Raw genomic sequence first — 18,761 nt, 5'->3', positions numbered from 1 at the left:
TTTTTTTTTTAAATGATTCACAGAATAATTAGATGGGAAAATATTTACACTGTCAGTGTAAAAAAGAGGTAAATTAGGCTATAAACTACAGTATGATTTGAAATTGTATCGTTTAACTTCTCCAGTACTATTTTATGTAGATACAATTTATAAATTTCCTTATCATTACTCAGAAACATTCTACTTTGCATGCCTGGCTATGGAATGAAGGGCCAAAGTACAAGTACATTCTTAAGGCTCTTGCATAGGACACTGACAACTGCTTTCCAGAGAGACTGTCTGTACTTTACACTTCTACCAGCAACTGATATTGTGCCAATCTTTTTTTTTTCTTTTGTTTTTTTGTAGACAAGTTCTCACTATATAGTTCAGGCTGGCCTTGAGCTCACTTTGTAACCCAAGTTGGCCTCGAACTCACAACGATTTTCCTGCCTCAGCCTCCTGAGTGCTGGGATTACAGGGGTGTGCCAACATGCCAGGCTTGTGTCAATCTTATATTCCTGATGAGCACCAGAAATTAGTAAAAAATTCTTTGACAATTGTTTTTCTAGTTTGTGTCTTCTTGTTATTTTCTAATTTCAAGTTTTTATCTAAGTCCTTTACTACTACTCTGATGCCACATCTTCCTATTTTCTTCTTTATTTTTCTTCTGGTCATACTGGCTTCTTTCCTGTATCCTGAAAACTGCAAGTACATTTACATCTTGGGGCCTCTGAATCAGCTCTTCCCTCTTCCAAGAACACTCTTCTTCTGATATCCACAAGGCTTGCTCCTTTCTTGCCAGTTTCTGATTAATGTTCTCTTAGCAAAGAGGGCTTCCTGACCTATATATATCCTACATAAAACTACCACCCCTAACGTGGACACTTTCCCCGCAGCCAACTTTTCTCCATAGCATATACCACCACTTATCATTTTAAATATTTATTTTATTGTCTGTCTCTTCCCATTAGATTATAAGTTCCAAGAGGGCTGGGATTTGTCTTGGCTGGTACTATATGTTTAGTTACCCAAAACAGTATTGCTCAAATGTCTGTTGAATGAATCAAGATGGAAAGATTCTATAAGGGTCAGAATCAACCATACAGATGGGAAGTAAGAGACAACCCCTATTCCCTAGTGGACTGCTGTGATACTTGGCAGTATTAACAGTAATTATCTAGGCACTTTTCTGAGTACTTCCCATGTATGAACTCAAACTCCCGTTTACCCTATGTATTAGAAATTAGCCTTTATAAAGAAAATTTGAGACAGTAAGAGGCTAGGTAACTTGTGTAAGGTCTCCCACAGCTCATAAAGGCTTTTCGTTATGAGCAAATTATGGGAACACAAGTCTCTCCTTGGAAAAGTAGTAATATGGGATTGTTTATTAGACGGTCCACCAAGAAGAGGACCCTGAGGGACCAGGGCACAATGGCAACTAAATTTAATGGAAACAGGGGAAAGGTAAAGTAAATAAGGAAAAATTTTATAAAGTCAGTATCACCAACTTTACAGTTTTACCCTAATGGTGGTTAAACTGTTATTGTGACTTGTAGGACAAAAGGTAAGAGAAAATAAACTAATTCTAAGGGATAAGGGCAGTTTTAGTACAGAGACAGACCTTTAAAGGACTTATAAACAAAATTCCATTTCAGATGAGAAGCAGAGTTAAATGTTCTACAACTTGGTTGTTTAAAAATACAAAATTTAACATATAACCAGAGCACTATATTACTCAAAAGTTAATTATATTACTTAAAAGTTAACTATGAATTAGTAAACATGACAAATCAAATAAAAAATTATTTCATTGCAGATTAAAGTGTCTAAAAATTCATTACTGGTATATGCACGATCAACCTATAAATTCTAACTAGAATGTTTAGGACCAAAATAAAAAGATTAAATATTTCTTCTCATAAACATACATATTTTACTATAACATCGATGCTTTAGTACATAATCTATATGACAATGTTTAGATACACAGAAATAGAATACTAGACACTTCAGTCTTTTCCTGGAAGAAAGACTGAGTTTTTTCACATGAAAGTAGAAGAGGATACATGCTGGAGTGTGCTTTTGGTGATAAAGACTATGATCAAGAACCCCCCAAAGTAAACAGATCCTGATGTGATATAATATCTGCCAACATTTGGAAAGTTAAAATTTAAATTGTTTATATTTTAAAATAAATCAGCACAGTGATTCACTGTTAGACTTTTCACTAAAATGTTCTTTTTAAAATTTCTCACTTTATATGCTTCCATGAAACATTTATGTTTGCAAATTATGTTGAACATCCTTTTCCCAGCTTTTCTAGTTATCCTGTCAAATGTTGGTAAAAATTTATTTTACAGAAGGCAGATAAGCCTTTGTCATCAAATAATGTTTCTGATTAACACTAAACATACATATCTTGATAGTGATAATTAATAAAATATCTGATCAATTACCTATACTAAGACACTAAGGTTTTTTTTTTTTGGTACTGGGAATTGAACTCAGGACCTTGCACTTGCCAGGCAGGCACTTGTGCCGCTGAGCTATATCCCTGGCTGCTTACTAAGTTTTGTTTAAAGTATATCTGCCTCTTTTTGGAGATATTTACAATAGTTAAGTGGAATACTTCTGGAAAATAACAATTGTCCATTTGTCACTATATATACAAATTAAATATCAATAATGTCAATTTTTTCAATTTTTTATTTTTTATTGCAGTGCTGATCTCATAAATGCTAGGCAAGCACTCTGTAAGGCCACCATCAAGTAGCTTTTGTAAGATAAAAGCTTGATCTCTATAAATTATCAGTCTTACCTTTTGGATCATTATGAGTCAATAGCTGTATGTCAAACTGTTTAGCAAATGCAGTCAAATCAGGTGGCATCACACAGCAGGAGGCAAGATTAACTTGGTTACTATTTGGTTTTACCTAGAAGTAAAAATAAAATCATAACATCTTTACTAAATTAGGTAATACACAAAGTAGAAAGCCATAAAAAGGGATTAGTTTTATTATTTATTTACTTATTTTTGGTATAGGGAATCAAACTCAGGACCTTGCACTTGCTAGGCAGGTGCTGTGCCACTGAACTATATCTCTGGCCCCAAAAGGGCTTAATTTTAAGACATGAAAAAAACCACATTCTATAGTGCTTAAGGTTGAAAAAAAAACTCTATGAGTATTTTTATTAATATATGCTTTCTAAGCTCATGTTAGCAGTTAATAGGGAAAGGAAAAATAGCTTTAGGAGGAAGAAAAGGTCACTATAGTACTACAGTAGTATACAGTCCCCTGCTAGAGCCATTTCATAATCTAATACATCTGCCTGGAAAATGAACATGATTCTAAATGCAATGGTTTCAGTAACAGAGGAAATATGTCTTAAAAATAGACAGTCAAATACAAGTAAATACATTTAATGTCTAAAATATAAAATATGCCTATTAATCAAAACACTTCACAAAGGGAAATGTGATAACTTTTAATAGCTGCAGCAGTTAATCTTTATCATCTGGAACCCTCTCCTGGACTTTCTAGGCCATATCTAATTACTAAGTCAAAAGGAAAAGGGGCAGGTTTTTCACTAAAAAAACTCTAAAAGCTCTGAAAAGAAGGCTGAGGATGATGTAAAAGGAATAAAAAAATATGGACAGTAAAGGTGAAATACTAGAAACTTCCCTCAAAATTTTGTATGTTATTAGATTACAGTGTAGGAGTGATTAACTTATCACACCCACTCCATCTCAGGTTGTATAAAACTGAGTCTTACAAATGTTTAAATAACAGCTAACAAAATATTTGTTATATGTAATATTTCCTTACTTAGGAAATTAAGGTCATAGCCTCATACTACCTAAAGAAAAGTGTAGTATTTTCATTACATACATAAGACTGATGGAAACAGCCTTAATCCATCTACATGAAAGCTTCAACAAACATTTTCTAGTGCTTTTGTCACTCATTTTAAATTAGATTAATAATATTCAGTTCAATTAGACATGTACTTTGAAAAGCTTTGGATAAAGCCTGCATCAAAACTCTCATACACACTTGGAAGTTACCCCACAGTGAGTGTGCACTGTGTGCGTGATGCTCAGCAGTCCACAACGAAGGCTAAGAAAGCTAAGTTCCTCCCACAGTGCGAGGGATCTGGCCATTCTTTACCTGTGCCCACTGATACAGCTGTTCCAACTGTGTTTTGTCTAGGTCAGAGGTACCTATAGCAACAATTTTCTTGCTTTGGACTAAGTTTTCTAATTCCTCCCAGTAAGGCTGTAAATGCTCCAAAGAAAGATTAACTCCATCTTCAATGGGAGGTGAAGCAATGATCACAGAATCCAGCTGTGCAACTCCAAGGACTGAACAGGCTGATGGGAAGAACACAGAAAGGATAAATACTGTCTAATAAAAATAAAAATTTCTAATGTCTTCAAAGTATCCCACTAAGTCTGATCCATATCACTCACTAGTTTCCTATATAACATTTTGTAACTTACCTTTCTTTTTCTTTTTTTGGTACCAGGAATTGAACTCCGGATCCTGTGCTCACAAGGCAGGCGCTGTGCTGCTAAGCTATATCCCTGGCCCTTCCCCTTCATCTAGAACATTACTGTCTTTTAAAAGAACTGTAAGTACCCATTTACCTACTCTGTATGGCAGACAAAGGGTTCTCTGACCACATCTAGCTACCAAGTGAAGCTCACAGCCACTGTAGGTCCCCTTTCTGAGGAAAAAGCTTCCTTCTTATTTTCTAGACCCCAGGACTTTTTGGCAGCTTCCTTATCTTCATATTGTTTCTTCTCCAATTCTACTTGCTCACTAGTACATCGTATGGATCATCCTAAAAATTCTGACATAATAGTCTGTAACTGGTGGTCACAGCAAGTAAGCCTGAGGTTCTGAAAACTAAATTTAATGGTCTTAATCTGTACTTATAGGGGTAGATAATTTCATAATTTCTATGGAGTTTATTTATTTTAAATTACTGCTCATTCTACAGTGATATTAAAGGCAATTATATAACATAAATATTAGAAGAATGTTTTAAAAGAAAAAGGATTTAGTAAGTGTAATACCACAATAACCTAACCCAGTGCTGAAAATAAATACAAAATACTTGTTTTTGTTCTTGTTGTCTTTGATTTTATTTCATCTGTAGTAATAAAACAGCTAAGAATATGATTAAGGTGAATTTCTGTCCCCAGTTAACATTTAATTGTTACATCTTTTACATTTCTCTTATATATCAAAATATAACCCTATATGAGTCATTGTAATTCCACAGAAGCTTTAAGAAATTAGGCTATCACAGAATTACAGAAAACAATCCTAGGGCCAGGGATATAGCTCAGCAGCACAGTACCTGTCTGGCAAGCGTGAGGTACTGAGTTTGATTCCTGGTACAAAAAAAATCCTAAAATTCATTTGGAGCCCGAAGAGACTGAGAATAGCAGAAGCAATTCTGGGCAACAAAGGCAAGGCACAGGGCATCACAATCCCTGACTTGAAACTATACTACAAAGCTACCGTGATAAAAACAGCACGGTACTGGCAAAAAACAAAAACAGACCCAAGATCAATGAACAGATTAGAAGATGCAGAAACAACTTCAATCATACCTTATCTACCTTATCTTTGGCAAAAGGCCAAATACCTTCACTGGAAGAAAACCTCCTAGAGCTCGGTGTGGTGGTGCACACCTGTAATCCCAGCACTCAGGAGGCTAAGGCAGGAGAACAGCTGTGAGTATGAGGCCTGCCTGGGCCACACAGTGAGTTCAAGTCCAGCCTGAACTACAAAGCAAGATCCTGTCTTTAAAAAACCAGAAAGATAGCCTCTTTAGTAAGTAGTACTGAAAAGCTGGCTTTCCACATGCCAAAGATTAAAACTAGACCCATATCTCTCTCCATGTACCAAACTAAAATTGAAATGGCTCCAAGATCTAAATATTAAAACAGAAACATTGAATCTGCTGGAAGATAGAATAGGTAGAACTCTTGAACACATTTGTGTAGGCAAAGACTTTATGAACAAAATCCTGATCACACAGGAAATACTAAAAAGAATGAACAACAAGAATTTCATGTTCTTAAAAAGCTTTTGCACAAAAAAAGAAACCATCAACACAATGAAGAAAATCCACAGACTGGGGAAAAGATTTGCCAGCTATTCCTCAAAGGACTAACATCTAGAATACATAAAGAACTAAAAAAAATCAAATGCCTCAAATTTAAAGACCCAATCCAAAAATGGGCATCTGAAATGAATAGACATTTCTTAGATGAAAGAGTAGAAATGGCAAATAAATATGTGAAAAATGTTCAACATTTTTGCTCATTTCAGAGATGCAAATTAAAACATTAAATTTTCATCTCACTCCTGAAAGAATGGCTATTATCAAGAAATCAACCAATCACAAATGGTGGTGGGGCTGTGGGAAAAAAGGAACCCTTGCTGGATGTAGTGCTGCTAGCCTGTAATTCAAGCACTAAGGAGGCTGAGGCAGGTGGATCACTGTAAGTTTGAGGCCATACTCTCACTATGTATGTTCTACATAGTGAGATCCTGCGCCTCAAAAAAAAAGGAACTTTACCCCCTTTTCCATTGGGAGTATAGACTGATGCAACCACTATGGAAATCAGTGTGGAGATTCCTCAAAAAACTAGAAGTAGAGATTCCATTTGATCCAACTATTCCCTTTCTTGGTATCTTCCTGAGAGAATCAAAAGCATCATACCACTATGATAGATGCACGCCCATGTTTCTAATAGCACAGTTTATAATAGTTAAATTTTGGCAACAGCCCAAATGCCCATCAACAGATGAATGGATATAGAAGATGTGAGGGGTTTTTTTCGTCTTTTTGAGACAGGGTCTTACTCTGCAGTTCAGCCTGGCTTTGAGCTCACTTTGTAGCCCAGGCTGGTCTTGAACTTGAAACGATCCTTCCCAAATGCTGGGATTACAGGCGTGAGCCACTGCACCTGGCTGATGTGGGTTTTTTTCCTACAATGGAGTACTACTGTGCCATAAAGAAAGATAAACTTGAGACTATACTCAAGTGAAATAAACTGGACACACATGTTTAGATACTGCATTGTGTCTCTGGTGTGAGAAACTGAAAGTGTAAATAAGGACCAAAATCTTTAACAGCTACTGTGAATAGGAAGAAAATATGCAAATGGGAAGGGGAACTAGGGAAGGAGGAGGGGGAAAGAAAGAAAAAGAAAAAAAAGGAATAGAAGGAAAAAATGGAAACAAAGCTTTTGTAAATGAAGAAGATGAAGGGCTGAAGGAAGGGGCGGAGGATGGGGGGGCGGGGAGAAGAATCAAGATATATCATGTACAGGTACAAATTCCCTATGATGAATGTTATTATTATGTATATCTAATGTACCAGTAAAATTAATTTTAAAGACATTGACACTCAAAAAAAATTAGGCTAGAACTCTAAAAAGTAAAATTACAATCAGCTCATTTTCTTTTACACCTAGACCTGAACGTAAGTTATAACTAAAATACCTACTGTAACTTAAGATCTACTATTAAGAAAAAAAAGTTAAGATTTTTGCTTACCCATGTCAACTGCATTTCTAGTGGATGATGAAGAATTTGATCCTACAATGAACAGTTTTGCTAAGTAACAAAGAAAATGAAAGTGATTACATTTGGATACATATATAGCACTAACATAAATAATCCTGAGTGAATTATTTTTTCTTTCCTAGTAACATAATTTTATAGTTTTCACCTTAAGACACAAAAGAAAGCTGGTAAGGTGACACATAACTATAACCCCAGCACTGGGAAGCTGGGGCAGAAGGACTACAAGTTTAAGGCCAGCCTGGGTTATGCAGCAAGACCCTATCTTGTTTTTTTATCTTTTTGAAATAGGGTTTTGTTACACAGTTCAGGCTGGCCTTAAACTTACTTTGTAGCGAAGGCTGGCCTCCAACTCACAGTGATCCTCCTGCCTCAGCCTCCCAAATTTTGGCATTATAGGCATGCACCACCTTGTCCAGCCCCAATCTTGTTCAGAAAAAACAAAAACAATGCAAAAATTAAGACACAAGCATATTTCCACTATAATTTTTTAATTATACTAAACAGCTATTTTTCAAAACTAAAAGCAAATATTAATTTCCCATTTATAGAAAGCAGCTTAGGTATAGGAGTTTAGATCACTTGAAATGTACATTTTTACAAATTAAACATTGATAAGGCACATTATATGCTTTCTCCAATAAACTACAATCTACACAAAGTATAAACTATGTTGTAATCAGAAGAAAATTTTTTAAAAATCCACAATTCTACCTTCCCAATATAATCATTTTGTTTTTCAGACATAACCTTCCAGTTTTTGGTCATCTGAAGCAAGTTACATTTCTTCTATTTCCATTTGATTTACATTTACGTAATAAGTATTCTGTATCTATTTTATGTAGTACTTTATTTTAAATTTTTTATTGTAACAGTAGTGTACTTATTCTAGAAATGAGGAAAGTCTATAAAAGTAGAGAGACCAAAGAGAATAGCCAATGGTCTCATTACCCATAACAATTACTATTTAGTTCTTTTATGTAGTCTGTTTCTATTGTATGATTTTACATACTTTTAAATACTTGAACATTATTCTGTAATTTTGATAGTTTACAGTTTACTAAATTGAGTTCCTATTTGTTTTAACATTTAGGTTAGCAAATATTCCTGTTACAGATCCAGTTTTCTATTACCACATATAAATACTAAAACATCTTGGTCAACTTTTGATCAATTTTACATGGAATTATTTTCCAAGGATGAATTCTCAGAAATGTGATTATGGGTCAAAAGACCTGAACTTTCTTGTCAACCTTTTTTTTCTTGTAAATCTTGTATTTTACCTACTTTACAAAGCTGTCTAACAGTTTATCACACCCCCAACAGTTAAGAGCTGATCTCCTAACAATATTGGATGTTCAATCAGTACAGTCTATGCAAATCTTTCAAAATCTAAAAACTTCTAAACTCTGAAACCTTTCAGATCCCAAGCATTTTGGGGTGGGGGAAACTCAATATGCGCTTTAACAAATCCTTTTATAAAAACTTAATAGGTAAAATATGCACGTTCCCAGGACATTATGTGTCATTTCTTTGGTTGCCAGGGAAGTTGAATAATTTTCATTGTACAAAACTTTTATGCGGGGCTTTGGTTTGATTTAAACTGAACTTTATATGTACATATTTACTTTATATACATTCACTGTTCAAAACCTAAATTTACTCAATAGACAGGTAGGGTAGCAGAAAATCAAGAAAAGAAAAAAATGAAGAATAATAAAAATACAGATAATGAAATATTATTATATAAGATGACTGGCACTCAACATATGCAACAAAAATTGTATGATACTCCTTATATTTGTCCCTTACTTTCCCATGCTAGATAATCTTCCTAAAAAACTGCTTTCTTCACATTATCCCTCTGTTGAAAAGCCATCACAGGTCCCCTCCCAGGTGAGGAGGTGAGTCAGTCAGTATTTACCACTGTGGCCCAACCTGAGTTCCCATATTTCCACTCTGTGAAAACCCTTCACTAGTATTCCTCAGTCCATGAATTTGTGCCATCTGAAGTAACCTCCTGTCTCTTTAAAGATGAGGCATTTTTTAGACAAGTAGAAAGGGGAAAGTTAGATTTCCTCTCAAACAAGTAGAACTTAGATACGTATCAAGAATCTCATGCCTACAGGAATGAGGACACAGCTGAATCTATCTCATGAAGAATTACAATCAACTACAGAAAGAATGCTGCTTTTACTTCTTTTTCTACACAATCAGCAATGTGAAATTAACTGAAAGAAATGGGTTAAGGAGTCAGGAAAATCAGAATGGACTCTTGGTTTAATCACTTACCTGCTGTATAACAGTTGTCTTTTTAAATAGGGTTTTGTTTTATGTTGTCTAGGCTAGCTCCGAACTCTTGCATCAGCCTTCCAAGTAGCTTGTACTACACGTACATGCCACCATGCCCAGCTGTATGACAACTTTTAAGTTATTTAATGTCACTAGTACATAAGGCATAAAAGACCTACCTTGCAAGCTTGTTTTGACAGTAGTACGAGGAAATATAACCATAAAGTGACCAGTACAGAGCCTGACATAACGCAAAACTCACGTGGTAGTTATTCTTTTGGAATCAAAAGATAATGCCCCATTTCATTTTACATGTCCACCTCAATTATAATAATGACAATAAAAAATGACCGTAACAATAATAACATAGTAATAATTAGCAGCACTTACTTTGTGGCAAGCACTGTGCTACATATCTTTATTTCAGCCAACTTACAAAGCCCATGAATTGCATCCCTCCTTTAGAGATGATGAAACAGAGGCTCAGAAAGGTTAAGTATTTTGTTAGCCCAAGATCATACTAGCTTATAATTTGCACATGCACATCCAGAAATTTTAATCTATATAAACTCAAACTTGTGTGTGTGTGTTACTGAAGATGGAACCCAAGGCCTTTACTCTGAGCTACATCCCAGCCCTTTTTGTGTCCAGACAGAATCTCACTAAGTTGCCAAGGTAAGACTTGAATTTGCAGTCTTTATGCCCTAGCCGCCCAAGTGCTGGAATTAGTGGCATGTACCACTATTGTCAGTGGTATAAGAAAATGAACTATAAAACTTTGATTTTACCAGAAACTTTCATTTCTTCTCTTTCATCAGGGTTTATCTTCTCTACTGCATGAGATACAGTACACTCCAAGACATCTGGAAACTCCTATAATAAACATGATATTTACAATAAATATTAATGGTTTTAATTAATTAGACAATGTTCTATTGTCCATAATGCTCTTTAGAACAGAGAACCCACAGACAACAGAATTCTTTACTTGAGAACTAATGGACCTTTTTTTTTTTTTTTTTCAAGGAGAAAGGCAATTTATTACTTCAAGAGAATATACCAACAGAGGCTGAGGAAACAAGCAGGCCAGCCATGTCCCCTGTCCTAAGCAGAGGGGATCTAATGGACTTCACAAGGGCTGTAAAGGCCTGATACAGAGATAAAATGCTGTATGTGTGTGTGTGTGTCTGTGTGTGTGTCTGTCTGTCTATTTTCTGGGAAGAAGATTTGATCAGGTATTCAAAAGGATGTAGGAATAAAAGAAAACATTAGAGAATAACCAGAGGAGGGGCATGTGGCAAGTTAGAACTGCTAAAATAGTGAAGTACTTTTACTAAATTTTCTACATTAATCACAAATTTTATAAGAAACTTTGTCATGCCTTTGAATTTTCATGTCATTGAACTTTAATCTGCAAAGGGATTTAGGTGTCTTTTTTGAAAAAAGATTTTATTTTTTAGAGCAATTTTAGGTTCACAGCAATATTGAACAGAGAACGTTGTATAGAGGTTGAATATTGAATAAAGAATATTGAATACTGTATAGAGATTTCTCATTTATCTCCTGCCTGTACACATGCATAGCCTCCCCAATATCAATATCCCCATCAGAGATGTACATTTGCTGCAAGTGATGAGTCTACATTGATAGATTACAATCACAAGTTTACCTGAGGGTTCACTCTTGGTATGAGCCTGGACAAATGTACAACGACATGTATCCATCACTGCAGTATCATACATTGTACTACCATTGTCATGACAATCTTCTATGCTCCACCCATCCACCCCTTCCTCCCCAGAACCCTGAAAAACCACTGCTCTTTTCACTGCGTCCATAGTGTTTCTGTAATGTTAAACAGAATCAAACAGTACACAGGTTGATTTTTTTTCACCTTTTAATATACATTTAAGATTCTTCCATGTCTTTTCATGGCTAAATGGAGCATTTCTTTTTAGCACTGAGTAACAGTCCATTGTCTGAATGTACCAAAGTTTGTTTATCCATTCATCCACTAAAGGACATCTTGGTTGCTTCCAAATTTTGGCAATTATGAATAAAGTTATTGTAAACATCCATGTTCAGGTTTTTCACAAACATAAATTTTCAACTCCAAGGAGAAAGACTGATGGATCATATGATGATAGTATGTTTAGTTTACAAACATTTTAAGGTAAAACATTTTTTTTCCTGGAAGCACTTTAAAAAATCAAGGGCTATCCCAATACACTGTTGATGGAGACCACTGCAAAGCAGACCTGAGCAGGACTTAAATTAATCAACTGGCTTTTCATGTTCACTTGTGAATCTGTCCAAGGCCTAGGCTCCTTATTTGGAAATGGTGGACTCATAGTAAGTGAACCTCTGTGAGTCACTAATCCCTACTAAAACCTGTAGTGGTAGATGAAGCCAGAAAGTCTCAAAGGATAAGACAAGATCACAGCCAAGGACACCTGGATCAGATCTCAACTGGATAAAGACTACTGCCTCAGGCATCTCATTCTTCAGTAGATTAACTTAATACCTTACTTACAGAAGTCCTTGAGTGTTTCTGCCCTTCTTGAGTACTCCCCTCCCTTTTTCTGATAACCAAATAAATATAGGCAACCCAGAGAAGGTCTTGGTCTTAGCCCTGAGAGAATTAAGAATTATGTGAGAGGGCTTTGATCCTCCTGGAGCCCTGAAATCATTCCATTTGTCTCTTTATTTAGCCTCTGCCATACACTCATTCAGGAGGTTGCGGACCTGATCAACCTGCAATTACTAAGGGATATTATTAACCCCATACACTGTAATGAATAATTATGAGGATATGATAAAATGTTAGTATATATCAGTCAGAAACGTACTAACTTACATAACAAAATTTAACAAAGCAAATAGTGAGGCTTCTTCATGATTGGTGAACATATTATAATACCTACTTTATATGTTAACATTTGCAATAATAGGCATATAATGACATTTAATCAAATACAGTTCTTTATTATTCCATCAGAAACTGAAACTTTATAAATTATTTCTAGTAAGTGTATTACTGGGGTGATAGTCTACCAACACAATCTACCAACCATAATCATTCCTCTACTAGACCAAATGTCAACTAGAATAAAACACATGGTGAGGAAACTGTACTGGGAATTATACATGACAATCCTAGCATCTAGTCTCGTTGAAGAGTTGACTACAAAGTCCACATTTTCTGCTTTATGCTTAATCTTACTGGGTAAGATTTTCATTACAGCAAATGAGCCAGGAGAGGTTTTATGGTTAACTACCTCTGGTGGATTAACTAATGCTCAACTTGTAACACCCCACTTAACTGAATCAGTGTGATTCTCGGTGTGGAAAGGCCCACTTGAGGATGGCTGCAAGCAGCATAAAAGGAGAACTGGAGGGGAAGATGGTATGCTGTTGATTCTCCTGGAGAAGCTTGTCACACTGGTTTTCCTGATATGAACTCAGCCATTATCATCATCAGAGGAACTCGGCTCCTTGCTGTCACTGAGGATGCCTATGGTTCTATTTGGGGGAGCTCTGGTCCTTACTTTGAGCATCACTTCCCGGCTCCAGTGCACATCTGCTGGCACAGAGCCTTCATCCTGCTAACGCAGAATTTCTAGCTCCACCAGTGACCTCTGGGCCTTCCCAGTGCAGATTCTTGATACAGACTTGCATGAGACATTATCATGGGCCCTAGGACTCCAGCTGGGCTCGTGGAGGATATTCCCATGGGCTCTAGGTCTTCAGCTGGATTTGTGCAGGACAGTTCCATGGGATCCAGGCCCTCAGCTGTATTCTCTGGGTCTCTAGTGTGTGGAGAGATCTCCCACACTCACCCAATTATCTGGAAATGGTGGACTCATAGTAAGTGAACCTCTGTGAGTCACTAATCCCTATTAAAACCTGTAGTGGTGAATATTATATAATTTTTTTTGGGGGGGGTGAATACTATATAATAATATTCGTTGGGTGAATATTATATAATAATACTATAAATTATGTTTCCTGTGTTAAATGTATTCCCTTGCAAACCTTGACTACAACACTGCCTATCTGAGTTCTCTCCCCAACCTAAGGAAATTAACTTTCTGCTTGTACTTCATTTCCCTAGCATGATTTCCACATTAACATTCCACCTACCTTGACCAAATCTGGGCTGATTTGGGAACTCCATTCATTCAAAGTCTTTTGGATACAATCTCGAAGCTGTAAAAGGAAGGTATTTTGAAACTGTTAATCAAACTCTATGCATCCCCTGTACTTCCATAATAAATATGCCTCTATTTGATAAGCTAAGCAGGCAAAAAAAAAAAAAAAAAAAAAAATCAATAGAAAATGCCACACAAACTTCAAATTTCATTCTACAGGGCTTTTGTTTCCTTCAACACAAATTCAGACCTGTTTTTATTCTACTCTTAATTCTCAAATATTCTTTACCTAAAGCCGTAGTCTAATTATTTTTATAGTTTTTATACCAACGAAACTTTATGTAAACCTCTGAAACAAAAAGCATTCATAAAGAACAAAAAATTATTTTAAGAATATAGTTATAAACAGAGGAAACTGGATTTAAAACAAGAGCCTAAGGTTCCTATTAGCACCTATATGCTTACATTCCTTAAAAATTAATAAATGACTGAGAATAAGTATAGCCAGAGTTACTCCTGTATTAGATTCACCTGTAGTGTTAATATTAAAAATTCAGACTCCTGAGCTCAATCCTAGACTTGCTCAACACTCTTCAAGAATACAGAACTTTCACTTTGACAGGCACTCCAAGTAACTGCTAAGTATTCGAAAATCTGAGAATCAGCAGATAGACAGGTCTGGTAGAGGTCAACCTACATGAGAATCGATAAACCATTTCTTAACACTTAGGTACACCTTTAACCTGTCTTCAGTGTTTTCCTGGGCAAACAAATATTTCATACTAACATTATGGAGTATAAATTCATTAATGTGTTTATCTCTTATGTCTGTATGTTTCAACTTGCTTGACATTGGTCCAAAGTAAGACATATATTCACTTAGTGAGTGAAGACCCATGTTCACCTAAGAGAACAAAGTCCACAAAATAGCACCATCCACTCTAGTGGCTTCTATCCTATTAGAAAAAAAAAATGGTATTGCATGACACACTAAAATGATTTGTGACTACTAAGTGGCTAACACTAGCAGTTTGAAATCACTGCCTTAAAGATAACGAAGGTCACAGTGCAGGCAATCAATGAAAACAGAAATGAGTAACTAGAAGCGAGCCCCTGAATTGCAAAAGCACGTTCTTAATAACAACAGAGACTAAACTTCTGAACTATCTAAATTACGACTGCTTATGATAAAAATCAGTATTTTTTATCATTTCCATCTTAGTACACATAATGAAAAAGGGCAATTATTTTATCAGTACACATAATGAAAGAGGGCAATTGTTTTATCAGAACTACCTATGTTAGTATTTATGATATACAATAATTTGTGTGCTATCCACAATAACTCACTTCAAGTTACCAGGTCTATACCTTTGTGCAAAATGTATTTCTAACCAAATTGATGTCAGTAGATAAAAATTAGTTTGTAAATCAGTAAAATGTTGAGGCAGCAGGACTAATTAGATGGTAACAATTCTATCATGATTTGTTTTAAGTCATGATAAAATTGTGAGAAATTTTCCTCTAGAAGAATGAATCACCTTTATGTGTCTTAGAATTTCTTGACAAATTCATCAATTTAGGAGAATAAGTGTATTTTCAGAGTATTCACTCCTTTCTTGAAACCACTTCCTTGTAGTGACTTGTTAGCTCAGGTTAGCTTTCTTAATTAATCTTAACTAGCTTTAATTAATCTCATAGTGGCCCATTAGCTTTCTTAATCCTGGATTCTGCAAAATTCAAGACAGAGCCGGGCATGGTGGTGCACGCCTGTAATCCCAGCACTAGGAAGGCTGAGGCAGGAGATCACCGTAAATCTGAGGCCAGCCTTGGCTACATGGTGAATTTAAGGCCATCTTGAACTACATAGCAAAACCCTGTCGCAAAAAAAAAAAAAAAAAATTCAAGACAAATGACAGAAGAGTCCAAAGTTATTAATTACATGAGGATTCACTGAGTATATCACAAACCTAATGATTTTTAATCTTACAAGTTATATGTTCTCTACATTGGGTGATCGTTAACTTTTTATTTTTGCTTTGTTTCCTACTCTCCTTATTCTTATCATACACATACAATATTACTAAAGAAAATATCACCACAGTCTAACCTATCATTAGATCTGAAGTTGTACAAAAATTTTTTTAAAATACCTTCATACAACTGGTCAAATACTCCTTTTTAAAGAAATAGACCAAAGTCTCATTTAAAAACAATATTTGAACCTAAATAAAAACAAACTTTGATTGTAGAGCCAGGCATGATGGCCCAAACCCGTACTCCTAGCACTATTAGACTGAGGCAAGATCACCAGTTTGAGGCTTGTCTGGGCTACACAGGAAGTTCAAGGCTGACATGGCCTATGTAGTGAGATCTTGTCTCAAAGAAAAAAAAAGTTGATTTCACAAAATTCTAGTGAACCACAAAGATCTGGGGAGAGTCATAGATATAAGAACATATTAGAACTAGAAGAGCCTTTTTAAGAAATTTAATTGAACACGCTATGTAATGTGTGAATTTTTTCAATGGTGTTTTTTTTTCAGTTTCTTTAATCTCCTCAATGAAGTTCAGCTGTTTCAAGTACAGTAGAACATCCCAATTTGGAGCTCTGGTTGTTACGAAGTTTCTTATTTCACAGAAACAAAACATGCTTATCCTATTCTAACTAAAATGTCACAGTTTTCCTGCAGTTCTTCTTTCAAGTTTTCCTTTAATGTTCTAGTTTCTTTAGTTTTGCCCTACTGTGATGATGCACTGGAAATGAAATACTATAAACCAGAATTAGTCCTTGGAACAATGCTTTTCAAACTTGCCTGCAGTAGAGTACTAAGAACGCATGTTTGTAAGGAGATGGGGTATAGCTGCTCAGTGATAAAGCATTTGCCTAGCATGTGATCCCTGTCAAATGAAAACAGAATTCATTTTGTAAACTGAAATAAGAGAAAAAAATCACAACATATAGTATATGAGTTAACATCTTTTTGGAAGACTCATGTTTCAGACATATTGATAAACATATATAAATTACAAAATTATGAATTGAGCGGGTAAAATGCATATCTTATAGTTTATGGCCAACAACTTTGAAAGCCAGTACTTTAGAGTGTGTTGCAGTGAGATAACAGAGAAATTTACCCAATTTACATCCAAAATGCTGTACTGAATTATCACACCATCAGTACTGAAAGAAATTAAGGTTCTACTGCCAAATAGGGAAATACTTACAGGGAGAAACAAAGTAGGTGATTTAAACAAAACATATAAAAGGAGCTGAAACCTGAGCACAGAATAGGTTAGGGATTTTGGCTCCCATTAAACTTAAAATCAAGAGTTTTCATCTTCTGAAAGATGCTGGATGCCCAAGTATACTTAAGAGAGAGATGCCAAATGCTGCTGCAGTCTGTCTGCCAGCGTCTAAGGGCAAAACCCTCTCAGAACACAGCTGATAATATCATACTGTGGCATGCTCTCGGGCATTTTGCCCCTTTAATCGAGACTTATCTTTCTCAAGGAACTAGGCGATTGGGAGATAAATATCCCTACGTTCAGTGGTATTACATATTCATGCCTTTCCTTCTCAGGACAGTCTGATAAAGAAGTTATTACTACTCAACTTTAAAGCTATGTAAACACTCTAGAGGGTCAACTTTCCAGTGTCACAGAGCTCCTACATATAAAGGTTTATTATTTCAATCTTTAGTTGGCACAGAACTTCTGGTTGGTACATACTCCTTGGGAGTTTTTTTCAGTACTAAATTGCTCCACGGACCACCAATATTTTTTGACCATGGCCAGTGTAATTCCAGGTTAATCTCTGCCACTTCCAGCCACTGATCCGTCTTCAGGCAAATAAAATGAGGCATATTACTTTCCAGGTAAGAAAAATACATGTCTATCCCAAAGCCACATTTTAAGTCTTCAGTCTTTTGCTTCGCAGCAATATAGAAACCAATGTCAGCACTCAAAAATTAAGTGTAAATTTTATTTCATTTGCCAGAGACTACCCGCTCCTTGGCCAGGACGAGGTGACCGGTGAGCGGAAGTAGGGCGAGGACAGCGCGATGGGAGACAGCGAGCCAGCACCTCCGAGACCCCGGCGCCGAGCCGGGCTGGGCGTCACCGCGCGGCTGCACCTGCCGAGAGGGAGCCGCGCGTCCGATCCGCGTAGCGCCGACCCCGCCGCGGCCTGTCCCGCAGCCCCGCTCACCTCCTCGCTGTGCGTGGACGGGCACTTCTTCCGCAGGCGGCCCCAGTTGAGCAGGTTCCCGGTCTGCAGGTGCAGGGTGCTGGCCCGCGCCAGGAGCGCCCCGGCCGCGCGGCTGTTGGTGCCCATGGCAGCGGCCGCCGAGGGGCGACGGACCGCGGGCGGGCGGGCTGGCAGGCGACTGCCCCGCAGGACGATGTGTCCGAGGCCAGAGAGGGCAGCGCGAGGCGCCGGCCCCACGCGGCTGCAGCCCGGTCTGCGCTCGGGCCGAGGAGGCCGGGGCGGCGCGGCGGAGGCGCGGCGGCCGCGGAGAGAAGCGCCGGCTGCGGCTCCGCGGGAGAGGCGGCTCCAACCCGAGGGAGCTGTTTCCTGGAAGACAATGACTAAGCAGAAATCGCGGCGGGGAAAGTGCCCTGTAATCGTTACTCGTCCGGGAAGGGAGGGGCGGGGCGCGAACGGAGAGGAACGCCAGCCCGCGCTGGCTGGCCCTCGGCCTGCGGCGGGCGGGCGCGGGCGGCGGGCGGC

The 18,761-nt window shown here is 37.2% G+C and overlaps 1 protein-coding gene and 3 long non-coding RNA genes across 4 annotated transcripts in view; 3 read left to right on the top strand and 1 right to left on the bottom strand.

Annotated features, from left to right (window-relative positions):
- The window catches only part of LOC106148538, a 20,258-nt gene extending 15,709 nt beyond the window's left edge, over positions 1-4,549 (top strand). The window contains exon 4 of the long non-coding RNA XR_001234084.1: positions 4,510-4,549. This is a non-coding gene — a long non-coding RNA (uncharacterized LOC106148538). The remainder of the gene's footprint in view (positions 1-4,509) is intronic.
- Positions 1-18,761, bottom strand: part of Gclm (glutamate-cysteine ligase, modifier subunit) — a gene marked incomplete at its 5' end in the record, with an annotated part of 22,917 nt that extends 4,156 nt beyond the window's left edge. The window contains 6 exon segments of the mRNA XM_005385004.2: positions 2,801-2,915; positions 4,152-4,354; positions 7,563-7,622; positions 10,670-10,754; positions 14,025-14,090; positions 18,240-18,761. Coding sequence (XP_005385061.1) covers positions 2,801-2,915; positions 4,152-4,354; positions 7,563-7,622; positions 10,670-10,754; positions 14,025-14,090; positions 18,240-18,365 — 655 coding nt within the window.
- Positions 4,578-11,423, top strand: LOC106148537. The gene is made up of 2 exons (XR_001234083.1): positions 4,578-4,614; positions 10,908-11,423. It is a non-coding gene; the product is annotated as an uncharacterized LOC106148537 (long non-coding RNA).
- LOC106148539 lies at positions 17,059-18,308 on the top strand. Its single transcript, XR_001234086.1, has 2 exons — positions 17,059-17,907; positions 18,030-18,308. It is a non-coding gene; the product is annotated as an uncharacterized LOC106148539 (long non-coding RNA).

Source organism: Chinchilla lanigera, unplaced genomic scaffold, assembly GCF_000276665.1.
Source record: "Chinchilla lanigera isolate Chin_1 unplaced genomic scaffold, ChiLan1.0 scaffold00022, whole genome shotgun sequence".
Classification (NCBI taxonomy): Eukaryota; Metazoa; Chordata; class Mammalia; order Rodentia; family Chinchillidae; genus Chinchilla; species Chinchilla lanigera.
This window is presented reverse-complemented; position numbering and strand designations above follow the sequence as displayed.